Raw genomic sequence first — 24,944 nt, forward strand, 5'->3', positions numbered from 1 at the left:
CATTTCTTCAATGCTCATTTATGTAAAGTGTGGGTCTCACCTTGGTATTTAATTAGTCACTTGGAAAAAACCCAAACAAAACAAACCACCAAACACTTTCACATGGGCATGTATTTGCACTGCATGATGTTATTGCTTAATTATCTTTATTTCAGAAGCAATATTTGTTCAGTTAACCTCTCACAGTTCTCTGCAAATGTAATATCAAATATAAAAACATATTCACGTTTCCTTTTTATGTCCAGTTTCTTTGTTTTCTACCCTCAAAGTGATGTCCTTAAATGTCTCTTCACACTCTTTCTTACCATAAAATAATTTGAGAAACACACAAAAGAATAAGGAGCAAATATTTCAGTTTTTGCTCTAATGGAATATTTGTCCTTTAAGATATTTCCTGCCTGGAGCATGTACTGTGCTTTACTCGACTTAATTCAATTCATTTTTGCTATCTAACAGGAATAATGTCTTTCAGTGGTTCTCATCATTTGGATACCATTTCCAATCTATTGTACATGGGTATCATTTCAGTCAAGTGTTCAATTTTAGCTGCTTTGGAAACTATTAGAAAGAAAACACACTCACCTTCAGGCTCCCCACAGAGTGTACACTGTGACTCTGCAAAGAAAGAGAGATCAATTATAACTTCTTGATTTTATGATCTTCAATAATTACATCCAAATATAACAATCATATAGCATGAAAAATACAATTGTATTTTCAGCACCCATTTTTTAACAGCTGCAAAATAACTTAAAAAAACAGATGTTTTGCAGGAAGACTTTTAAAATAGAGCTATGTAAATGTCCAGTTAAATTTATTTAACTATCACCTTCATAGGCTCCAGCTGAATGCATTCACATAGCAGGACTTTTTGCTTCCATATTTGCAGATGTACAATGCTGCAGCGACAACAGTCGCTCATATAAAAAGTTTAAGTTAATATTTTATTATTAGAGGCAGTGAACAGTAATAGAATTGTTATAGTTCTTTCTCATGAAAGACTTGCACTATCTCTCAGGCAAGAGAATTAAGTCAAACAGCCAGTATAAATGTGCAGTTAGACTCTGCAAAATATTCAGGTAAAGAAATGAAGGAAATAAAACTCCATCATAAACAGACTGTCTCTAAATGTACAATTACTACTTTATTCACACACCACTATTTGCAAGTTGGCTGTCTTAAAAATTATTTGTCATAATGCACCAATATATAGACACACAATGGAAATTTTTTTAACAGATCCCTTGAGCTGCTTCAGCTGTTAGCATCAGCTGTAGAACAAATCTATTGTTTAGAATCCAAATATCAAAATATCATGGAACAGGTCATCCTGAGTGCAATAACACAACACTTACAGGATGGCCAAGGGATCAGGCTCAGCCAACATGGATTTAGGAAGGGCAGGTCCTGCCTGACCAACCTGATCTCCTTCTACGATCAGGTGACCCGCCTGGTGGATGTGGGGAGGCCTGTGGATGTAGTTTACCTGGACCTCAGCAAGGCCTTTGACACCGTCCCCCATAGCAAACTCCTGGCCAAGCTGTCAGCCCATGGCTTGGACAGCAGCACTCTGAGCTGGGTTAGGAACTGGCTGGATGGCCGAACCCAGAGAGTGGTGGTGAATGGTGTCACATCCAGCTGGCAGCCAGTCAGTAGCGGAGTCCCCCAGGGATCAGTGCTGGGCCCCATCCTCTTTAACATGTTTATTGATGATCTGGATGAGGGCATTGAGTCTATCATCAGTAAATTTGCTGATGACACCAAGCTGGGGACAGGAGTTGATCTGCTAGAGGGTAGAGAAGCTTTGCAGAGAGACCTCGACAGGCTGGACAGATGGGCAGAGTCCAACGGCATGAGATTTAACGCATCCAAGTGCCGGGTTCTGCACATTGGCCACAACAACCCCATGCAGTGCTACAGGCTGGGGTCAGAGTGGCTGGAGAGCGGCCAGGCAGAGAGGGACCTGGGGGTGCTGGTTGATGGTAGGATGAACATGATCCTGCAGTGTGCCCAGGCGGCCAGGAGGGCCAATGGCATCCTGGCCTGCATCAAGAACAGTGTGGCCAGCAGGAGCAGGGAGGTCATTCTGCCCCTGTACACTGCACTGGTTAGGCCACACCTCAAGTACTGTGTCCAGTTCTGGGCCCCTCAGTTTAGGAAGGATGTTGACTTGCTGGAACAAGTCCAGAGAAGGGCAACGAAGTTAGTGAGGGGCTTGGAACACAAGCCCTATGAGGAGAGGCTGAGGGAGCTGGGGCTGCTTAGCCTGGAGAGGAGGAGACTGAGGGGTGACCTTATTGCTCTCTACAACTACCTGAAGGGGGGTTGTAAACAGGCAGAGGTTGGTCTCTTCTCCCAGGCAGCCAGCACCAGAACAAGAGGACACAGTCTCAGGCTGTGCCAGGAGAAGTTCAGGCTGGAGGTCAGGAGGAAGTTTTACACAGAGAGAGTGATTGCCCATTGGAATGGACTGCCCGGGGAGGTGGTGGAGTCGCCGTCACTGGAGGTGTTCAGGAGGAGACTTGACAGGGTGCTTGGTTACATGGGTTAGTTGATTGGGTGGTGTTGGGTGATAGGTTGGACGTGATGATCTTGAAGGTCTCTTCCAACCTGGTTTATTCTATTCTATTCTAAATTGGTTTAAATCACAGGGAGTATAACCAAGTTGGCAGATAATTCTGATACACTGGAAAAATCCTGCTAGAAAAAGATAGTACAGACTGCACAAATCTCTACAATCTCCATTTTTAACACTCAGATGAAAAATCACATCTCTAACAGCAACAAGTAGGTTGAAGCAAATACATGGATATACAGCCTCACCTATACACACACACACACGTGTATGTTTTTATGTAAATATACCAAACCTTGCTTGTGACCATTTTAGGCTGTGCCTTTAAGAAAGGGACATTTGCAGGAACACTCTGGTTGAATATTTTGAAAACATTCAGATATTCTAAACAAATTTAATTGGTAGATAGGTAAAATGCAACTTTAAGTTTTAGTTCAGTTTGAGTCTGTCTCTGTTCCAGTCTGTTCTGCCTTTCCAGCCTGTCTGCTTCTGATCAACTAGCCGGAGTTGACCTTGGATAACAGATAAGAACTAATCCCTGCATGCGCTTTGAGGTCTAACAAAATTTCATTCTTATTAATTAACTTTTCTCTCTTTCTAGCCCTTTTTGGGAAAAAGGGAGGTAGGGGGAGAGAGGGGGTACAGAGGGGGAACCCTCCTCTGTCTGGAGGGAGGAGTCTTGTTCTGTATTACTTTCTTTGCTGTGCATTTCTGTGTATATTGTAAATACTGAACATTGTGTATATATACAACCTGCATTTCATCTTGCTTGTAAATATAGCATATCCTTTTGCTTCTTGGACTGAGCTAGCTGTGGTTTCTTTTCTTTGTGGGGGAGGTAGAGCTAGGCCTTCTCTCACCACCACACTTGCTGAAATTATCTCTGGCCTTGAATAGAAGACTGGACGTTAGCTGTAATCTTGACTCAAATGCCAGAAATATAGATTGTGAAATGAATATACTGAGTAGATTGACCTTTATAGCACCACTCTGACACTGCCAGTTATTTAGAAGTACTGTGACCGTTTGAGGCTGTGCCTTTAAGAAAGGGACAGTGCTGGGACACTCTGGCTGAATATTTTGTAAACAAAGACAGGTCTAAACGAATTTCATTGGTAGATTGGGAGAACGCAGCTTTAAGCTTTAGTGCAGTTGGAATTTTTCTCAGTTTGTTCCTTTCCTTCTCCCTTTCCAGCTTGTCTGCTTCTGGGCAACTAGCCAGAGTTCTGACCTTGGATAACAGATAAGGCCTACTAACACCTTTTTCCCTTAATAACTGCCTTTTGTGTCTCTAATCCTTTTTGGGGAAAAGGGGAGGTAGGGGGAGAGAGCAGGGTATGGGGGGGGGAACCCTCCTCTATCCAGACGAGGGAATTTCATTCCTGTATTTTTTTCTTTGATGTATATTTCTGTATATATATTTTAAATACTGTATATATTGTGCATATATAACCTGCCTTTTCACATTGCTTGTAAATATAGCATCCCTTTTGCTTCTCCGACTGAGTTAGCTGTGGTTTTTTTCCTCTTTGTGGGGGAGGGAAAGCTAGGCCTTCTCTCTCTACCCACTACATTTTTAATAGGCACCTAACGTGGGGCACGAAAATAGCTTGATTTATTGCTTGCTTGAGTTGGACTAGCAAACATGAAGGTGTTTTGGATATTAGAGCGTGTGTTCTTTTCAGTTTTGGGGTTCTGATTTGCAAATATTGTTTGGGCTTACTTCTCGATCACATAGATAAATATTTAATGCAAAAATTTTATTTATGGTTCAGGTATAAAATTCAGCTTCTGTATGACCACTGTCTGGGGTTTTTTCGGCTTAGTATACATGGAAATATAACTTCGAGCACCTTGCCAATTGAGATAAGGGAGGTTAAGATTCCAGTAGCTGAAAGAGTAATTTTAAGTAATGGCTGGGATCCAAAGGTGATTTATTTGATGTGTGTGAATTTGCTGATGATGATAGTGATTGCGTATTTGTTATATTCTTTGCACCGGGAGAGAAAGTTATCTAAGGCCTGCTCAATTGTTAATCATAGATCAAAGAGGAGGAGGCGTACCTCTGGCTCAGCCCCAGAGACATCCAGTGATGAGGAGAGTGGAGAATCTGAATCAGGTAAAGATAAAGCTAAAAAGTCTATTGGAAAGGCTGCTTTGAAGGGTACTGTTGCTGATCCCGGCAAGCAGCCAGGGGTGGCGGCAGCTTCCAACATGGCAGTTCCCCCGTCTTCAGCCACCATTAACTACGCAAAGACATTTCCACTCTCCTTCTCGGCAGGACTGGAAACGCCCTCCAAAGCAGCTTATCTGTCTCAAAACCTGTCAGCTTCTGTTAAGGCGGCTGTAAATTCAAACACAGCTCGAATTGAGCAAGTAGCAGTTTTAAGAACAAGAAGAGGAAAAGCCAAAGCTGATCCAGGAGCTGATGGGGGAGAGGACCAAGATGCTGATATGGGTGATGGACCTTCTGCTAGAAAAGATCCTGCTGAGGAGGAAGAGAAGGTTTGTTTTAAAGACCTAGCGGAGTTATTGAGATCAACACAGGATGGAGATGCAGCTAGGACAGCGGCTAGCAGTGGTGCTTCTCATCTTAAAGAGATCCTTAGGAGAGTGACAGCAGGATTATTGGGACAACGAGTTCCGGAAGATGTGATAGAAGGGGCAAAGGAGGAAGAATGTGGGCATGTGGGCATGTTTCCCATAACTAGGGGTGCCCTGCCTCCCGCCAGGGGGAGGGAAGGGATAACAGAGATAATAGAATCTATTGGGATGTGTACATCCAGTGGCCTGGCACTTCACAATTTCGGAAGTGCAGGGCCTTGGTTGACACAGGAGCTCAGTGCACCATAATGCCATCAAATTATCAGGGATCAGAGCTTATAACTATTCTGGGAGTCACAGGTGGATCTCAAGAGTTAAGTAAGGTGGAGGTCAATATTACTTTAACTGGTAAACAGTGGAGGAAGCATACAGTTGTGACCGGACCTGATGCACCTTGTATTTTGGGAATTGATTTTCCGAGAGAAGGGTGTTACAACGACCCTAGAGGTTACAAATGGGCTTTTGGAGAAGATTCTGTAGAAATTGATGGACAAAAACTGAAGCTGTCTGTCAGACCTGAGCTTTCTGATGAATCTGCAGTTGTGGGATAACACAAGATACAGGACATTAAATTGCCGGTTGCTTCTCAGACTGTGCACACAGAGAGTACAGAACCAACCGTGACTCTTTGTTGCCCATTCAGAATCTGATTCGTCAGTTGGAGAGTCAGAAAGTCATCAGCAAAACTCATTCAACAGTCTGGTGTGGCCTGTGCAAAACCAGAATGGAGACTGGCGACTGACAGTGGACTACTGAGCCCTGAATGAAGTAACACCACCTATGAGTGCAGCAGTACCAGACATGATGGAACTCCAATATGAGCTGGAATCCAAAGAAGCCAAATTGCATGCTAACACAGACATTGCTAATACATTTTTCTCTATTCCCATAGCAGAGGAATGCAGGCCTCAGTTTGCTTTCACCTGGAGAGGAATGCAGTACGCTTTCAACAGATTGCCAATGGGCTGCTGGATCCACAGCTCAAGCATCTGTCATGCAGTGATCCACGATGCTCTGGAGAAAGGTGGTGCTTCAGAACACATCCAGTTCATCGATGATATCATCGTCTGGGGTAAAACTGCTGAAGAAGTCTTCGAGAAAGGTAACAAAATCATGGACATTCTTCTGAATGCAGGTTTTGCCATCAAGCGAGACAAGGTGAAAGGACCTACCACAGAGATTCAGTTTCTGGGAGTGCGGTGGCAGGATGGACGTTGACACATTCCAGTGGATGTGGTAAATAGAGTCTCTACCATGGCAAATCCCATGAACAAGCAAAAAACTCTATGTTTATTTGGGATAATGGGATTTTGGAGACTGCACATTCCTGGATACAGTCAGATTGTGAAACCTCTGTATGATGTGACTCGAAAGGAAAACAATTTCCACTGGGGACCTGAACAACAAGCATCTGTTGACCAGATAAAGCAAGAGGTGATTCAAGCAATGGGTCTGGGACCTGTCCGAGATGGTCCAGACATTAAGAACATTTTGTACACGGCTGCAAGTGACAATGGTCCAACCTGGTGCTTGTGGCAAAAAGCTCCAGGTGAGACACGTGGACGATCTCTTGGTTTCTGGAGTCGAGGTTACAGAGGTTCAGAGGCAAATTATACTCCAACAGAAAAAGAGATTCTAGCTGCCTATGAAGGAGTAAAAGCAGCTTCTGAAGTAATTGGAACTGAATCACAACTTCTCTTAGCTCCCAGATTTCCAGTTTTGTATTCGATGTTCAAACGCAAAGGTTCCACACCACATCATGCTATAGACTCCACCTGGTCTAAGTGGATGGCTCTGATAACAGAGAGAGCTCGAATGGGAAATCTTGAAAGACCTGGTCTAGTGGAGGTGATCTCAAGTTGGCCTGAAGGTATCAACTGTGCTAAACCTCCAGAGGAGAAAGTAACTCGTGCTGAGGAGCTCCTCCTTACAATGACCTTTCTGATGATGAAAAAAAATATGCTTTGTTCACAGACGGTTCCTGTCGTCTTGTTGGGAACAAGCGAAGGTGGAAGTCTGCAGTGTGGAGTCCAACACGTCGAGTTGCAGAGGCAAAGGATGGAGAAGGAGAATCCAGTCAGTTCGCAGACGTAAAAGTTGTCCAGCTAGCTCTCGACGTAGCTGAATGTGAGAGATGGCCAAAGCTCATCCAACTCATGGATGGTAGCCAATGCTCTATGGGTGGGCTAAAGAACTGGAAAAAGAATGGTTGGCAGAGGAAAGGAAAACCCATTTGGGCAGCCAACCTGTGGCAGGACATTGCAGAACGAGTCGAGAGAATTCCAGTGGTGAGACATATTGATGCTCACATTCCTAAGAGCAAAGCTACTGAGGAACAGCAACACAACCATCAGGCAGATCTAGCTGCAAGAGTTTCTCAAGTAGACATGGACTCTAATCTTGATCTCGACTGGAAACACCGAGGTGAGATATTCTTAGCTCAGTGGGCTCACGATTCGTCAGGACATCAAGGCAGAGATGCAACATACCAATGGGCTTGTGACAGATCCATAGACATTTCCATGGATGCTATCATACAAGTCATCCATGACTGTGACATTTGTGCTGCTATTAAGCAGGCAAAATGAATTAAGCCCTTGTGGTATGGTGACAGATGGTCCAAGTACAAGTATGGTGAAACTTGGCAGATTGACTACATCACTCTACCACGTTCTCGTTCTGGTAAGCAGCATGTGCTTACTATGGTTGAGGCAAACACTGGATGGTTGGAAACTTCTCCAGTTCCACATGCAACTGCACGCAACACCATTCTCGGTCTGGAGAGACAGATCCTGTGGAGACACGGAACTCCAGAGAGGACTGAGTCAGACGACGGAACTCATTTCAAAAACAATCTTGTAAAGAACTGGACCAAAGAGCCCGGAATTGAGTGGATATTGCATATTCCTTACTATGCGAAAAACATTCCTTACTATGCGAAAAACATTCCTTATTTTGAATAAAAACGAAATAAAGTAAACCAGGTTGGAAGAGACCTTCAAGATCATTGCGTCCAACCCATCAACCAATCCAACCCACCTAAACAAATAACCCATGGCACCAAGCACACCATCAAGTCTTCTCCTGAAAACCTCCAATGACGGCGACTCCGCCACCTCCTTGGGCAGCCCATTCCAATGGCCAATCACTCTTTCTGTATAGAATTTCTTCCTAACATCCAACCTAAACCTCCCCTGGGACAGTCTGAGACTGTGTCCTCTTGTTCTGGTACTGGCGGCCTGGGAGAAGAGACCATCATCCGCCTGTCTACAACCTCCCTTCAGGTAGTTGTAGAGAGTGATAAGGTCACCCCTGAGTCTCCACTTCTCCAGGCTAAGCAATCCCAACTCCCTCAGTCTTTTCTCATAGGGCTTGTGTTCCATGGGAACACAATGGGAAAAACATTTAGCACAAGCAACATGGCTGGCAATTATTAAAGGTTCAGTGAATCGAGCTGGACCAGCACATTCAGATCTGCTACAAAAAGTAGAAGGTGATAGAGTTCCTGTCGTTAGAGAAAAGAATTGGTTAGGTAAAACTGTTTGGGTATTTTCTCCCTCAGGAGAGGCTAAACCTGTCCGAGGGGTGGTTTCAGCTGAAGGTCCCGGTCACACTTATCGGGTAATGCAAGAGAATGGTGAAATTCAGTGTATTCCACAAGGAAATTTAACTTTAGCTGAAAGAGTTTAATTTCGGACTGTTGTACAGCTACATCGCATCCAAGGGAAGAATCTATGTGGAATCTACGGTGCACGAACCCTGAGAACCCTGTGAGCCCTGAGTCAACTGAGAATCCCTGTTTACCTTTTTTCTTCACTTCATGTGCAAAGAGACAAACTTTTTTCCATTTTTCTCATTTCCTGATTTTCTTGGACTTTTGAATCATCCACATCTGAGCATAGCCGGAATGGACTATGAACTTTACTTACAAACTGTAAATATTGTCATGGATTGAATGGACAGTACGAGCAGCCAATGAAATTGTTTAGAAGGGGTGGACTGTGACCGTTTGAGGCTGTGCCTTTAAGAAAAGGACAGTGCTGGGACACTCTGGCTGAATATTTTGTAAACAAAGACAGGTCTAAACGAATTTCATTGGTAGATTGGGAGAACGCAGCTTTAAGTTTTAGTGCAGATGGAATTTTTCTCAGTTTGTTCCTTTCCTTCTCCCTTTCCAGCTTGTCTGCTTCTGGGCAACTAGCCAGAGTTCTGACCTTGGATAACAGATAAGGCCTACTAACACCTTTTTCCCTTAATAACTGCCTTTTGTGTCTCTAATCCTTTTTGGGGAAAAGGGGAGGTAGGGGGAGAGAGCAGGGTATGGGGGGGGAACCCTCCTCTATCCGGACGAGGGAATTTCATTCCTGTATTTTTTTCTTTGCTGTATATATATTTTAAATACTGTATATATTGTGCATATATAACCTGCCTTTTCACATTGCTTGTAAATATAGCATCCCTTTTGCTTCTCCGACTGAGTTAGCTGTGGTTTTTTTCCTCTTTGTGGGGGAGGGAAAGCTAGGCCTTCTCTCTCAACCCACTACAAGTACTTTCTCTATAAAGATAAGAGGCTGTCTTACCGTAACCCTCTGTTGTAATGGTACTTGACCTCTTGACCTTACCTCTTTCATGTATTTTAAAAAATGTTAATCAGTGGCCACAAACAGAGACCTCTGCTGCTGATAGGTGGATGACAACTTTTAAAACAGCATAATGTTGCGTGATAGAGAGGAAATAATTCTGATGCATTTCGACACCGCAAAACATGTAGTTGAACAGTCTCTTGATAGACTTACTAGTGTTCCCAGCACATCTGACAAACTGAAAACATCATGCCTATGGCAAGCTTATGAAAAATCCCCAGTGAAAAGCATGAAAAGCCTAGTCTTAGATAACACAGGCCTTTCTTTCAGTACTGGATGAAAAACACACTAGCCACAATCTGATGTGATGCAGAGGAAGCAGCTCAGAAGACTCTTTCCCCACACACACTTTTAATTCAAAGACTTTCTGTGGTTTTACTGAGAGAAGCTGCCCATCTGTGCGCAGTTTATTATTGTGATTGATAAGAACAAGCCGACTCTTGGGTTTCTGAACTTCTGACTTTTTCCTGATCCTCTGTGTCCTGCTAACAACTACTTCACTGGTTTGTTACAATCCAGAGAACCTTCTCGACATTCTTTGCTCAAAGGTCCCCACCTCAACACTACAAATTATTAGCCTTCCTCTATTACTCACTAAAATAAATTAGTGCAAATACTGCAAACCTGCAGTAGGGTAGATGGTCTAAACAGAATAAGGCTTGCAGCTATCACTGGTGCCAAAGAGTTACTGAAAAGCTAGGTGTCAGCACTATTCCTGCCAGACCACTGCTTTTATGGACTTCTAGCAGGTTGTAGTGGTTTGAGCCTTAACTGAAAGTTAAAAGCTCAAATGGGGAAAAGGCTGAGAATCTCTTCCCCACTTCCCCCCCCCACCTCCTCCCTCCAAACAGGGAGAGGAGGGAAAAAAAAGGTAAGGAGCAAATCCACTAATCAACAATCTGGAGTCAGCTTGGAAGTAGAGAGGCAAATAATTTTTTTTTCTTCAAATATATATATATATAGCAATAACAGGGAATAAGGTTCACAAGGGCAAGGAACAAGAATGGATGGGAGGGGAATAGAAAAAAAAAAATAATACAAAACCAGTCTGTCTCTGAAGAGGCGCAGAGGCAGCAGGGAGAAGGATCAGGTCCAGCCACGTGGCTGAGGATCAGGAGAGCAGCTGCAGTAGCTCTCATCCAGCAGAGGCAGGAGCCAAAAAGGAGATCCAACAGCTATGAGGTCCTGCTTTTTATACCCTTGCTGGGCAGGGAGGGGGGAGTGGAACAGACTCAGCTTTCCCAGGGGGGAGGCGCCCTTCAGGGAGTGTAAAGTACCCGCAAGCCCTCCACCCTGCTTTCTTCTTTTGTTTTCAGAAAAAGGTGTTAACCCACCACACAGGTGTTTAAGGTCCCATGTGTATGGGCAAGCCAGGAGTTTCTTCCCTTACCTCAGCATGCCTGGGGAGAATTCATGGAGATATTTTAATTCATCAGTGTTTTCCTTCCAGAGGCTGGAAATAATTTCAAACTGACACAGCACCTCTCGTTCTATGCTGGTGTGAAGCAGACATCATAGATGTGTGTGATTCACCAGTAAGCCTCTGCTTATGAATTTCCCCACTGCAGTTAGCTACTGTGGGGGAGGAGTAGATACCCTTTATGTTGTGCTTGACATAGACTAAGTGACAAATAAAAACACAACCACATCCACTAGACACATGAACATGATGACAGGGAGGTTGTACAGAGCATTGCTTTGCACAGGGCCTCTGTGTGTGTGAAAGAGATAATTAAGTTTATTTAGATCTGTACATTCCGTGGTTACTGATGAGAGATTGCATGTCCTAAGTTTCCAAATCATACACATCAAGCTCCAATATTGTAGGTGGTAGAGAGGTGGGAGACAGTCTGTTCAACCAAGTAACATGTGATAGAACAAGAGGAAATGGCCTCAAGTTGTGCCAAAGGAAGCTGAGGTTGGATATAAGGAAGAATTATCTTCACTGAAAGGTTTATCAGGCATTGGAACAGCTTGTCCAGGGAAATGGTAGACTTCGCATCCCTGGAGATATTTAAAAGTCACACAGAAACAACACTTCATAGTTTCATAGTTTCATTCAGGGTTGGAAGGGACCACAAGGATCATCTTGTTCCAACCCCCCTGCCATGGGCAGGGACACCCCACACTAGATCAGGCTGGACAGAGCCTCATCCAGCCTGCTCTTAAACACCTCCAGGGACGGGGCCCCTGGCCCCAGCCTGACCAGAGCACCCTCTGCTAGACTCCCTCCAGTTTTTCCCTATGCTTCCAGAAACAGGGAGCCCCAACCACTGAACACAATATTCCACGTGCAGCCACTCCAGCACCAGAGAGAGATAATGTTCTCCTATGCTTTGCTGATCATACTTACACTGGCCTATCTCAGCAGGCAGTTTGCCTGTTTGCAACTAGAATCTTCTCTGTTGACCCACATGAAACTTGATAATCATGTCTTAGTAGGACTAGTTCCCTGACTATCAAAATAAGGCTAATGTTTGGCACAATGGAAGAGGCTAAACACAGGTAGATCAAGACTGTTTTTTTTTCAGGACTGATCAGCTTAAAGGAATTGTGAAATCTCCACCTTACAGAATTAACTCTGTATGCCCATGGTGGACGAAACCACATGAAGTAAAAATGTTTAAGCTAGTGTGCATTGTGGAATAGGAGCAGGGACACTACCACGTTTCAAGACTACCTCTTAAGCCTCTCTCTACACAATCCCTAGCAATGAACTATGCCTCTACATACTCAGTTCATCTAAAGTGTTATAATAATGCTTTCACATGAGCTATTCTTTTTCATATATGTTGCTAATCAACTGCCCTTAAAGATGCTCATCCTTGCAAACACACAGGCGAGTAACTTCTTTGTTATTGCTCTCAAAAGTAAAATTACTAAGATGGGCAAGTATTCCAATATTTGGGAACAAATCAATACAACAAGAAAAACCTGTATATATATTAGTAATCTCAGTATCATTTGGAAATTGTCTAGCCAACACAAATAATCTTTCCAGATAGGAGAACTTGCTGACAAAATAGGTCATAAGAAAGATCTTTTGAGGAAACAAATTTATCATGAGGACACAAGCCATTTTCCCCCCAAAATATTAAATTTCATGGTCTTTCTTGTCTAACTTAAATTATAAGTAATACTAAAAAAAATAAGTCCAGACATGTAAATGCCAAAATTCTTTCTCTACAAAGCTGATTTCAACCAAAAATGTTAAAATACAGTGAAAACAAATGATCTTGCTATACATCTCACCTTTCCTTGCTTTGTAGATTTTTTTCTTATATGGCTGGTGCAAGTACAATAGAATCCACCATAAAGAGCTCCAGTAAAGGAAAGATACAATAAAGCAACTATAAGTAATCACAATTCAAAATATCTACATTATATAATGTATTAAGACTAAGACAATGCAGTATTAGTAGTATTTTAAATCAGTTTAAAGAAAATATTTTATATTATTTAATAGTTAAGTACACTGGAAAGCACACTATGATCTTTGCAGAGGCTTTTCCAAATTATGGAGTCTAATTTGAATGAGTTTTGACCAAGATATATAGAAGTATGGATAGTATGACAAGAATAAAAATATTCAAAGCTGAGAGGCAGTGCTTGGAGTAACTTGTCACCTCAGCACAGCATACAGAAATATGGGTAATATTCCAAAAGATGAGCTGGCGGGGAAGGCGACCGGCCCGGATGAGCAAGAAGCTCTTGAATAAATTAAGGGAACAAAAGAGGGTGTATTGCCTTTGGAAAGAGGGGGGAGGCAACTCGTGATACATTTAAGGATGTAGTTAGATCATGTCAGAGAAAAATTAGAGAGGCAAAACCCCAGTTAGAACTTAAGCTGGCCACTTCTGTGAAAGACAATAAAAAATACTTTTATAAATATATAAATGCTAAAAAGAGGGACAAGAAGCACCTCCACTCCTTATTTGACCTGGAGGGGAACATTGTAACTAAAGATGAGGAAAAGGCTGAGGTACTAAATACCTTCTTTGCCTCCATTTTCAACAGTAAGCCAGGAGGATAACTGGCCTCCTGAACTGGTTGATGGGGACAGGGAGCAGTATAATTCCCCTAAAATCCATGAGGAATTAGTACAGAACTTGCTGAGCCACTTGGATACTCACAAGTCCATGGCACCAGATGGGATCCATCCTAGGGTGCTGAGAGAGCTCACAGATCAACTCACCAAGCCTCTCACCATCATCTACCACCAGTCCGGGCTCACTGGAGAGGTCCCAGATGACTGGAAGTTGGCCAATGTGATCCCCATCCTCAAGAAGGGCTGGATGGAGGGACCTGGAAACTGCAGGCCTGTCAGCCTGACCTCAGTGCCAGGCAAGATTATGGAACAGGTCATCCTGAGTGCAATCACACAGCACTTACAGGATGGCCAAGGGATCAGACCCAGCCAGCATGGATTTAGGAAGGGCAGGTCCTGCCTGACCAACCTGATCTCCTTCTATGATCATGTGATCCGCCTAGTGGATGTGGGGAAGGCTGTGGATGTAGTCTACCTGGACTTCAGCAAGGCCTTTGACACTGTCCCCCACAGTAAACTCCTGGCCAAGCTGTCAGCTCATGGCTTGGACAGCAGCACTCTGCACTGGGTTAGGAACTGGCTGGAGGGCCGAGCCCAGAGAGTGGTGGTGAATGGTGCCACATCCAACTGGCAGCCAGTCACTAGTGGTGTGCCCCAGGGATCAGTGCTGGGCCCAATCCTTGTGTTTGTTTGTTTGCTTGTTTTGTTGGTTTTTTTTTTCCCCAGTACTATCTAAATATTTATTTACTGAGTGGCCAAGAACAGGATACCCCTGGTATATTACTACCACTGCCTATTTGAATCCAGAATTCAAGGCATCAGAAGAAAACTGGAAATTAATTGTTTCACTGAGAAATATGGTTGCCCTCACAGAAAACAGGCTTTCCCCCTGCTTTGACTTATGAAAAAATAGGTCAAGCTTTAGTAAGGAAATTTAGCAGGTAAAATTTTTTATTTTAGTTCCCATGGCAAGAAACACAACTTTCTGCTACTATTTCATGAATGTCTCTTTACGTTGTATTACTGATGTCCATGAAACAGCACTTTGACAAGTGACAGAGTAGCCGTGGCTTATACTGAGATTTAGTGTAGCTGAAAATCAAGGTGTAATTTAAGGCTAAACTCTGAGACTTTTCACAATTTTTAGGATTTTAATCCAATATTTGTATCTAGATCTGTCTATGACAGTGACAATAAAAGCCAACTGTATTATAAACTATGTTCTCCATCCTCTTTTCACATCTTTCTCCTGTGTCTTTTGTCTTTATCTACAGCTAACTCCTCCTGTTGCTATCTCACCACTGCACAATACTATCAGATGAAACATCAATGTTTCACAGACCTACACCGTAAACTGCAAGATTTTATCATGTCCACCAAGATTCTCCCATTCACAATTATGCTCTCTGTTGTATACCAATGCTAGAGGACATCCTGTGGAGATCTATTCCGTGTTCAGTCAGCCATGTAGAAAAGGCATTGAGAGACATCTACGAAAACAACTAGTCTTTTCTTCTGCAAAGCAGATCTGAACTTTACTTACATAAAATTGTTCCCAAATGTTCTCTAAAACCTTGTGGCCGGTTGACGTTGCCCCCTTAAGAAAGGGAACATGGTGGACGGAAGTTGGTAAACGGAAGGAATAGTCTAAACTAATTTCATTGGAAGAGTGGGAGGAAGCACTCTCTGAACTGGGAGTGTAGGAAAGATATCTTGGGCACTCCGGCATTTTATTTTCAGTCTTGCTTCCGCCTCTTCTCCGTGCAGCAGCTTTCTGTGCTGGGCTTTCTGCCAAGGCCTCGGCCTTGAAAACCAGATAACAGCCGGTATTAACTCCTTTCCAATTAACACGAACTGCTTCTAACTTTTTTTTCCTTTCTTTTCTTTCTCTTTCTATCCCATTCTGGGGAAAGGGGGGGAAGAGAGGGGAGAGCGGAGGTGGGGGACCCCCTCTGCCGAGGGGTTCACTCTCATTTCTGTGTTACTCTGTTGTATATCTTTGTATATATTGTAGATATTGTAAATTTGTAAATATTTCCCCGCAAACCCTACATCGCTTTGTAAATATAGCTCCACTGCTTTGCTAATTCAGCTTGCGAGTTTTTTTTTCCTTTCCCTTCAAGTTTTTTTCCCTTTACCTTACAAGGGGGAAGGGAGGAGGCTTCTCAGCCTTATCCTTCCAAACCCACCACAAACCTACAATGACCAAGAATACCATTCTCTTCATCTAAATGATCTCTGTTGCTAAACTACCTTTGCAGCTGGACTTGGCACAGATGAGGCTGAATCTTGAGTACTGTGTTCAGTTTTGGGGCCCTTACTACAAGAAAGACATTGAAGTGCTAGAGAAGCCGGCAATGAAGCTGGTGAAGGATCTGGAGAATGGGTCTGGTGAGGAGCATCTTGAGGGAACTGGGGTTGTCTAGTCTGGAGAAAAAGAGGCTGAAAGGAGATCTTGTTGCTCCCCACAACTCCTGTAAAAGAGGTTGGAGTGAAGTGAGTGTTGATCTCTTCTCCCTACTTGAACAAGAGGAAATGGCCACAAGCTGCACCACGGGAGGTTTAGGTTGGATATTAGAAGAAACCTCTTGACTGAAAGAGTTCTCAAAGACAGGAACAGGCTCCTCAGGGAGGTGGCTGAATCCCCATCCCTGGAGGTGTTTCAAGAATGCAGAGATGTGGTGTTGAGGGACATGGTTTAGGACCAGACTTGGTAGATTTAGATAACAGTTGGATGCAATGATATAACGATTTTTTTTCCCAAACAAAAAGGATCCTAGATTCTACATGTAATTGTGTGAAACCTTTTTTCTTCTTCTGAACAATAGTACTTCACATAAAAGCAAGCACCAGCAGTCAGTTCATCATGCAGCACCTACTGGAAAATGTAGTGACAATTCTTTAGAACTGTTGTGGATACAGCAAATAAATGTATTACATCTCTCTGAAACTATTTCTACAAGCACTTCTTGCTGAGTGTGAAAGCCTATTTTCCTGCCTGCTTCCACCTACGGTATGACCACTCTCAAGAAGAGATTCCCTTGTTTTTGCCATCTATGCTTTCTTAAATCTTTCCTGTTACCTGGGATATTCATAACAGAGGGTCTTTTACTGCCCAGGATCAGGCCTTGGGGTCAGGAAAAACAAACAGCTCAGAGTTTTGAAGAATAGGAAAAATATAATAGAAAATACAGCTCCCTGTGAGAGACTAGCAGCTGGGCTATATTGGGAAAGACAGAACAAGGGAAGTGAGTAGCTCTGAGAAAGAAATACATTGAAAAAAACTTTGAACAAAAATAGAAGGCAGAATAGTCATTATTAAAATAGAATGAGCCTAAAGCAGAAAACCAACAACCCCTACCTGGCAGCAAACTTCTGAGCAAATGAACTGACATCTAACCAAATGTATAAAGCAACCACTAAGAGCCCATTATTTTCCCCAGATAAAAATAAAAGGTTAATGCTCAAAGAAATGCCAGAATCTATTCACAGTACTTACACATCAGATTCTCCTCCATATGGAATTTACACATTACATGTGCATTAACCAAGCCTAAATAGATTTCAGAAAAGAATTATGAAACCAGACAATCAAATATTTTCACAGGAAAACAAAAAGTAACTGAAGCGATAAAAAACAAAATATAAAGCACTCAAGAAAAAAAAAGCAGCTAATATTTCTCTTGCTGATTTGAACAGAAATAATTTCTCTTCAGAGAAGCAGTCATAAACATAGGAATAAAATGGATGTACTTTAGCATAATCCTGATACACATTTCATGTGCACAGTATCAAAGTAGAGTCCAAATATCCTGATTGAGGCCAAAATAAAGTCTAGCAGATGTTCTAATAAAGAGCAAATCTACATGTTTTTCTCCTCATTTTTACACTTCTTCTCTAGTATTTGATGTATGAAGGTTAACATGAATCATAGGCCTCACAGCCCAGCATAAGAAACTTTACCCTCCCTACCCCCAATCACATTGTTGCATGTTTATGAAAACACCAAGGAGAGTAATGCTGGTGATAAAAAATAAAAATAAAAAATATGAGAGCAAAGATCCATGAGAGTGCTGCAAAATACAGAACTGAAGACAGTCTGCACCAAAGGCTTGTTCCAAAACCCCTCTGGAGGCAGTACAAGGATCACTGAAGTTCAGCAGATTCACGGTCAAACCTCAACAGCATAATAATGCAAAACCAGCCAGGTTATCTATCACCATTCCTTCTGCCTTTTTTTTTCCTCCTCCTCCTCCTCTTCTTTCACTGTGCTCATTTTAAGAGATTTTATCAATAATCTCATACCCTCATAAGTGAAAACTGCAAATCTGAGTTGAACATGATGTAACAACTAGATGGTGAAAAACACATAATGAGACAGCACCATTATAGAGTAGATCACATACCTAGACACTCTGGTACTCTGAAGGTTAAACTGTTGTTTTCACTCTTTTCTCCTTTTCCCCCATAGAGGAATCACATTTCAAAAACCATTTAAATGGAATTGTGAGCTGAACTGACAAACTGATTTAAGGATGCAATTTGAAATCTGTTATGAATATACTGGTGATTCTGTGATTTGTGTTAAAGGTAGAGAATTCAGAGTGCACTGGGGCTGAGGGTCAGAAGCTTGCAGGAGCCTGTTTCGAGGACAAAAGGGGAGCTGCACATTTTATAGACTTAAACAGAGACAGTGTGTTTGGCTAATTGGAGACACCAAGGCTGAGGAGAAGAACTAGGAATTTGTTTTCTTTAGATAAGAAGCCTGGACAATTGAGCATGCGTGAAAGTGGATGCTTTGACCCTTACCACACTGAATGTAGGGAGAAGGGATTTGACCACCTATTCTAAGACTCATTATCATATGCCTGCCTTCTATTTAGCATAAGTTTGCTTGTGTAGATGATGTAACTATATAAGATGAAGAAAACTATTGTAAGGCTGCTGTGGGGTGAAGTTTTGTACCCTCGCATGCCCAACCGGTTGCTTTGCTTGCTTTTATTGCCTTTTTACGATCTTTTAGTGCCAATAAATCTGTTACCAAAAACTTTTACCTGGAGTCATCTATAACAAATCCAAAGAGTATACAAAAGAGATTATATCCAGGATGTATCCACATCTGGGCAAGACTGTTAAATGATGTCCTTCACATAAAGTAAGTAATGTATATCAGCTTAGAACAGTACAGGTTGGAAGAGACCTCCTAAGGTTGTTAGAGTTTATCCCTTAATTCAGAGCACTGCCAACTTCAAAGCGATATTAGGTTTGGCAAGGCCTTGCCCGCACAAGTATTGAAAATCCATCAGGAAGGAGAATCAACAGCTGCTCTGGGCAAGTATTTCAGTGACTGACCACTCTCACCATGAAGAGCTTTTTTCCTTGCATCTAATTAAAGTTTCCCCTGCTGCAACATCTATTTATTCCATCTCCTCCTTTCACTGTGCATGTCCATTAAGAGTCTGGTTCCATCTGGCTGTAATGACCCATTAAACAGCTGATGAGAGCAATTAGCTCAGTTCTCCTCTTCGCTTCCTCTTCTTTAGGCTGAGCAAATTCAGGTCTCTTCAGCGTATCCTTGTTCATGAGACGTTCCAGTCCTCTGCCTGTCTTGGTGGCTGCCCTCTGGACACACTCCAATTTGTCTGTATCTTTCTTATACTGGAGTGGGGATGTGAGTAGGGGCTGGAACTGGGTACTACTCCAGTTGCAGCATCTGAAGTGCTAAAAAGGGGGAAATAACCACTCCCTTTAACCTACTATCTGTACTGATGCAGCCTAATTCCAGTCTTCACTGCTGTAGATACAGTTCTGAGATCCTAATAAAATGTCACTCCAATATAAAGGGACTGTGATATGTAACTAAAGCTTTGAACTGGTCCAGTCCCTAATATGCTGTGGCCTCACCTCCTAAGTGACTACTTGAGATTACAGCAACAGACCAGTGTTCCAGACATGCCTCCCATAGCTCAAGGACTGCTCTGTTGTACAAGCCTTTTCTACTGTCCCAGTAAGAAATCCACCACTGGATTCCTTATTAAGTACATGCTAGGGGAAACAAGGGTTCTTCACAAGAGTATTGAGCTATCCTCTGTAAGGACTAGTCCTCTGTCCTGACTAGTCTATAACTACTTTTGAAATCTAATGACCTTTCTAAATATATCTGCATATCTCGGGAGAAAAGTTTCCACTTAGTATTTGCTCTTCATCAGAAATACAGTCTTCAGGTGGGAGTAAGCAAAAATACACAAGAATATACACACAAAACACAAATGTAGTTGTATGTATTGTAGTTGTATGTAGTTGTAGTTTTATGCTGCACAGTTGTTTGCTGCCAAACAAATAAGTGTTAATAAACCTAATCTGTAAAAAATTAGAAGTGATCTGACAAAGAGCTATGGAATTCAATGACTTTAAACAGCCCATATCAAAGTTGAAAGTTCAGATTTAAATTTACTATTTCTTTTCAACTGTATGAGTCCCTTTTCCTTTATTGGCACATCATGTACACAGCAACATGTTCCTCTTTCAGCCAACCTCACCTTTTGATTTGACCTCACTCATTTGAGCTTCGCTTCCTTTATACTTTTGTAATGGTCTGCTGATTTCTGTAATAGTTAGCTACAACGACATCCAAACCCGTCGCATTAGAAGTCTATGTACAGAACACAGTCAATGATAGGGTTGAAATAAAAATTAACACACACTATGCCATAGTTGTACCTGCCAAGTATCACACTTATCTAGGCATTGCTTAGAAACTTCAGGGAATCTGAAGTGCAGACATGCAAAACTCATAAAGGATGATTTTATCTGATTCTTAGACATCATTGAAATTAGAATCTCAGCATAAGCAAGAGTCTTAGACACTGTTATCAATATATTAAACCACTCAAGATTAAATTAATGTATAATATATGCAGCTATTTAAGTACATATCATTGACATTATCATCAATGGAGCAAACTTTCGTTGACCATTCTAGCCTAAGGGCAGGATAATGTTAATAGGCCCACCTGAATGTTTGAAACTATGGAGATTATTATTAACCAGGAGATAATGTTGATAAAATTGCAAGAGAAGTAAAAGTTACAATCTGGTTTTCAACACTAAAATAATTATACTCAAATTACTCACAGATAAAGGTCATACATGACTAGTTCATAATGCTAAATTCTCTTAATCACAGAAACACTGATGAATTACTAATTGACAGAAAACAGACATACACAGGTATGAAATTAACTGTCAGATTTAATACTTCAACCTTAAAAAAAAAAACAAAAGAACAGCACTATTTACCTTAGATAAATAGTGTGGAAAATAGCTAAGTCTTCTTATTTAAAATATTTTAGTTTTTGTATGATGCAATTAGATGACTTAAAACAACTGCCTCAGGTGTTGTTGAGTCTACGATGCAGACGAAGCAGAAGTTCCCCACAATTTATAATTATTTGACAGTATTTCAGGCCCTTTTAATAACCATACAGTGTTAATGAACTAATTGTATAGTGTATTAGTAAGAATAAGAATCTGTTAGACTTAGAAATTAATACATGAAGTGAGATGGTTTAAGTTGTCCAGACTAGTTTTACAATGTCAATAAAAATCCAACAAAAGAAAATCATTTAACATCTAAGTTACCCACAGGAACCCAAATCTTTGTGAATATCATAAAACATTTCTACACATTTCTTTATCTTTCCGTTTTCTGAAGGCATGCAAGAGTTTCTCAAAAATTGTAATTTCAGTTCCACCTGGTTCCATGTAGTAAAATAAAGAATTATTTTTCATAACAATAGCCTAAAATTCTGAAAGTGAATTTTTAGAAAAAACGTATAACATAGGATGCAAAACCTACAAAAGAAACAGCTAAATATTAACACCGATTTCAGGGGAATCATATACTGTTTTATACAGTTTCTGAAATGAGTCTGCTTTTAAATTGGCCCAGATTAGGAGAACATTAAAACCCACACTGGAAAAATAAAGTTAAGAATATTTATTTTCTCCTCTTTACCTTATTTTAGAATGACAGAAGCATACAATCATTTTGGTTGGAAGAAACCTCTAGGATCAAGTCCAACCATTAGCCCAACACTACTTAGATCATCACTAAACTACATCCTTAAGCAACATCTCTGCCCATCTTTTAAATACGTGCAGGGATGGTGACTCTACTACTTCTCTGGGAAGCCTGCTCCAGGGCTTGCCAACCATTCTGGTGAAGAAATTTTCCCTAATACCCAACCTAAACTTCCTCTGGCATAACTTGAGGCTGTTGCCATTTCTGCCAATTAGCAGAGATCACAATATACATATTCAGATTACTCTAATGCAGTAATTTGTTGCAGCATAAATAAATTAAGAATACTGGAAAAGACAGGTGTTCACGTGGGAAAGTTAAATTACATTTGAGAGGAGAAACATTCTCTCAAACAAAGGGCCAGGCAAATCCTCAAATTAGCTTTGCCACATATTGCAGGCAGTGAATCCAATGATTACAATTACCATTCAACTATGATTTCTTTTTGCTAGGCAGAAAAATGGCATCTTGCTGTTGAAACAATAATTAGGAATACAAAAGAACTGGTAGCCCCAAGGAAATCCAGGTGGTTTTAAAGTAGCTCAACTTGCTTGTTCAGCTAACTAGGAGCCCAAATTCTTCTTTTAAAAGGCCTTTGAAAATAATTTTATTATTATTATTATTGCTGATGCACCTCGCTGCAAGACTTTTGTCACACTGCTCAAACTAATAACTAGCAAGGGTTATGCTTATATGTAATATTTTTCCACAGCAGAAAGAAATGGTTGTGTCTCATTTGCATGGTGCATCTCCTTAATGTAACAGCTCCAAAACTCAGTTCAGTTGACTTGGAAATAAGAGAGCCTATCATGAAAGAAAGATTTTCTTACATAGAATCTAGCAAAAGATCCCCAAATATACAGATGGGAACAAATGATAAGAATGCAGCTTGTGAGAAAGATTTTACTAACAATCCAGGACTGAAAAGATCAACTCACAAAAAGAACATAGTTTTCATCATGTAAGGTAACAAGTGCCAGGAGGGATCAAGTGCCATAAAATCAAAGCTCAAGGTTTAAAATAATGACACAAAAATGATATACAGAAACACCGAGAAGCTGAAAAAAATTCAAAACATCAATAGATGTAGCAAAAGAAGAAAAGAAACAGATGAGAATTTAAAGGTGAAGGTCTTTTTAATGCTCTAAGCATTGGAGTTGCAAAATATCTGCAGATATCCACAGCCACAAATGAACGCTCAGTTTGTGTTTACTGAAGTACTGAAGCTCTTCAGAAGTGCTACTAACTTCATATGAATTCCCTAGAGAGAGTACACTTGGAGCATAGCTAAATGAAATATTCATAGCAGGAGTTTGGTCTCAGTGTGGGAAACAGCCCAATTCTGTACGTGAAAATCAAGATACGTGTGACTCAGACTTTTTCTTTTTTTTAAAGATGGGGGAACTTAAAATATACAACAGTAGGAAGTGAAAGGTCAGGATCTCAGCATGCATCACCACGGCTCAGCCAAAATCAAAGGAATCTCACTGTTTTTTACCAATTATTTGGGCCAAGATCTGCCAATCTGTGGGTAATAACACAACTGGAGACAGAGACAGTAATTACGAAAATGCAAACGGATTCAAAAGGTTTCCCATTATTTTTTGGGGACTGGATGAGCAGATGGCAAATACAGCTTAACACAGAAAAAAATGTGAGATAATTAGCAGGGAAACCAAACACCAAGTTAGAGAATATGTACTAAATGGAAATCTCATCTAGTAAGCTAATCAAGAGAGGAATTTGGAGGTTATTATGAAAAATAATTAAAGCCATCAAATCATTTCACAGCTGCTGAAAAAAAGAAAGCAAAGATGATAGCAGGTTACATTAATAGATAGATACACCACAAAGTAAAGTGATATTATTAGTCTTCAAGAGCCATGTAGAATACTCCACCTGGCTCTGGCAAGCACAGGAGTGTGTAGCGAGACAGTGTGTTGCAAATGAAAATTCGGCATGCCACTGGCACTCTCTGAGTCCCAGGCTTCTAGAGCTACTGAGACCAAGCCTTTCCCAGTCTCATTTGTGACATGTCAAATTTCATTCAAATCTAGGTAGGCTATTTTTGTTTCCCCTGCTCTTAGGATGCTGTTTCAGAGCCTCAGTCTCAGATGGCTTTAAACCATCCTACTAAATTGCAATCCATATTTATTTGTGGTCAATTTATTCTTATGCCAGCAGTATCATTTAGACTGTATCACTCTCCTTTCTTCCTGCTGTTTAACTCCTTGATGTGTCTACAGAGCACAAGCATATCCCTTCTAGGCCTTCCTCCTGCTGTATTATAGGCCACTCCTGATGTATAGCTCCTGCTATACAGCACTCCTGCTGTACAGCTTTCTTTGCAGTATATTTCTGTATGTATATTGTAAATACTGTATATATTGTGCATATATATAACCTGCATTTTCACATTGCTTGTAAATATAGCATTCCTTTGCTTCTCCAACTGAGTTAGCTGTGGTTTTTTTTCCTCCTTGTGGGGGAGGGAAAGCTAGGCCTTCTCTCTCAACCCGCTACATTTTTTATTTGGTGGTCCCAACGTGCGGCCCGAGAATAGCTTGATTTATTGCTTGCTTGAGTCGGACTAGCAAACATGAAGGAGTTTTGGATTTTTAAGCAATTGCTCTTTTCAATATGTTCTCTCCTGATCTACAAATATTGCTTGGGCTTACTTCTCGACCACATAGGTAAATATTTAATGCAAAAATTTTATTTATGGTTCAGGTATAAAATTCAGCTTCTGTATGACCACTGTCTGGGGTTTTTTCGGCTTAGTACATACGGAAATATAACTTCGAGCACTTTGCCAATTGAGATAAGGGAGGTTAAGATTCCAGTAGCTGAAAGAGTGATGGCTGGGATCCAAAGGTGATTTATTTAATGTGTGTGAATCTGCTGATGATGATAGTAATTGCGTATTTGTTATATTCTTTGCACCGGGAGAGAAAAGTATCTAAGGCCTGCTTCATTGTTAAGCATAGATCA

The 24,944-nt window shown here is 41.2% G+C and overlaps 1 protein-coding gene across 9 annotated transcripts in view; it reads right to left on the bottom strand.

The window, feature by feature from the left end:
- Nucleotides 1–24,944, bottom strand: part of DLGAP2 (DLG associated protein 2) — an 818,859-nt gene that overhangs the window by 442,550 nt on the left and 351,365 nt on the right. For all 9 annotated transcript variants that reach the window (XM_068161340.1, XM_068161339.1, XM_068161338.1 and 6 more), the window contains one exon: nucleotides 583–615. In XM_068161340.1, coding sequence (XP_068017441.1) covers nucleotides 583–615 — 33 coding nt within the window. The remainder of the gene's footprint in view (nucleotides 1–582; nucleotides 616–24,944) is intronic.

The sequence above is a fragment of the Melanerpes formicivorus genome, unplaced genomic scaffold, assembly GCF_026170545.1.
Source record: "Melanerpes formicivorus ecotype bairdi unplaced genomic scaffold, bMelFor1.0.p_v2 SCAF_57, whole genome shotgun sequence".
Lineage (NCBI taxonomy): Eukaryota > Metazoa > Chordata > Aves > Piciformes > Picidae > Melanerpes > Melanerpes formicivorus.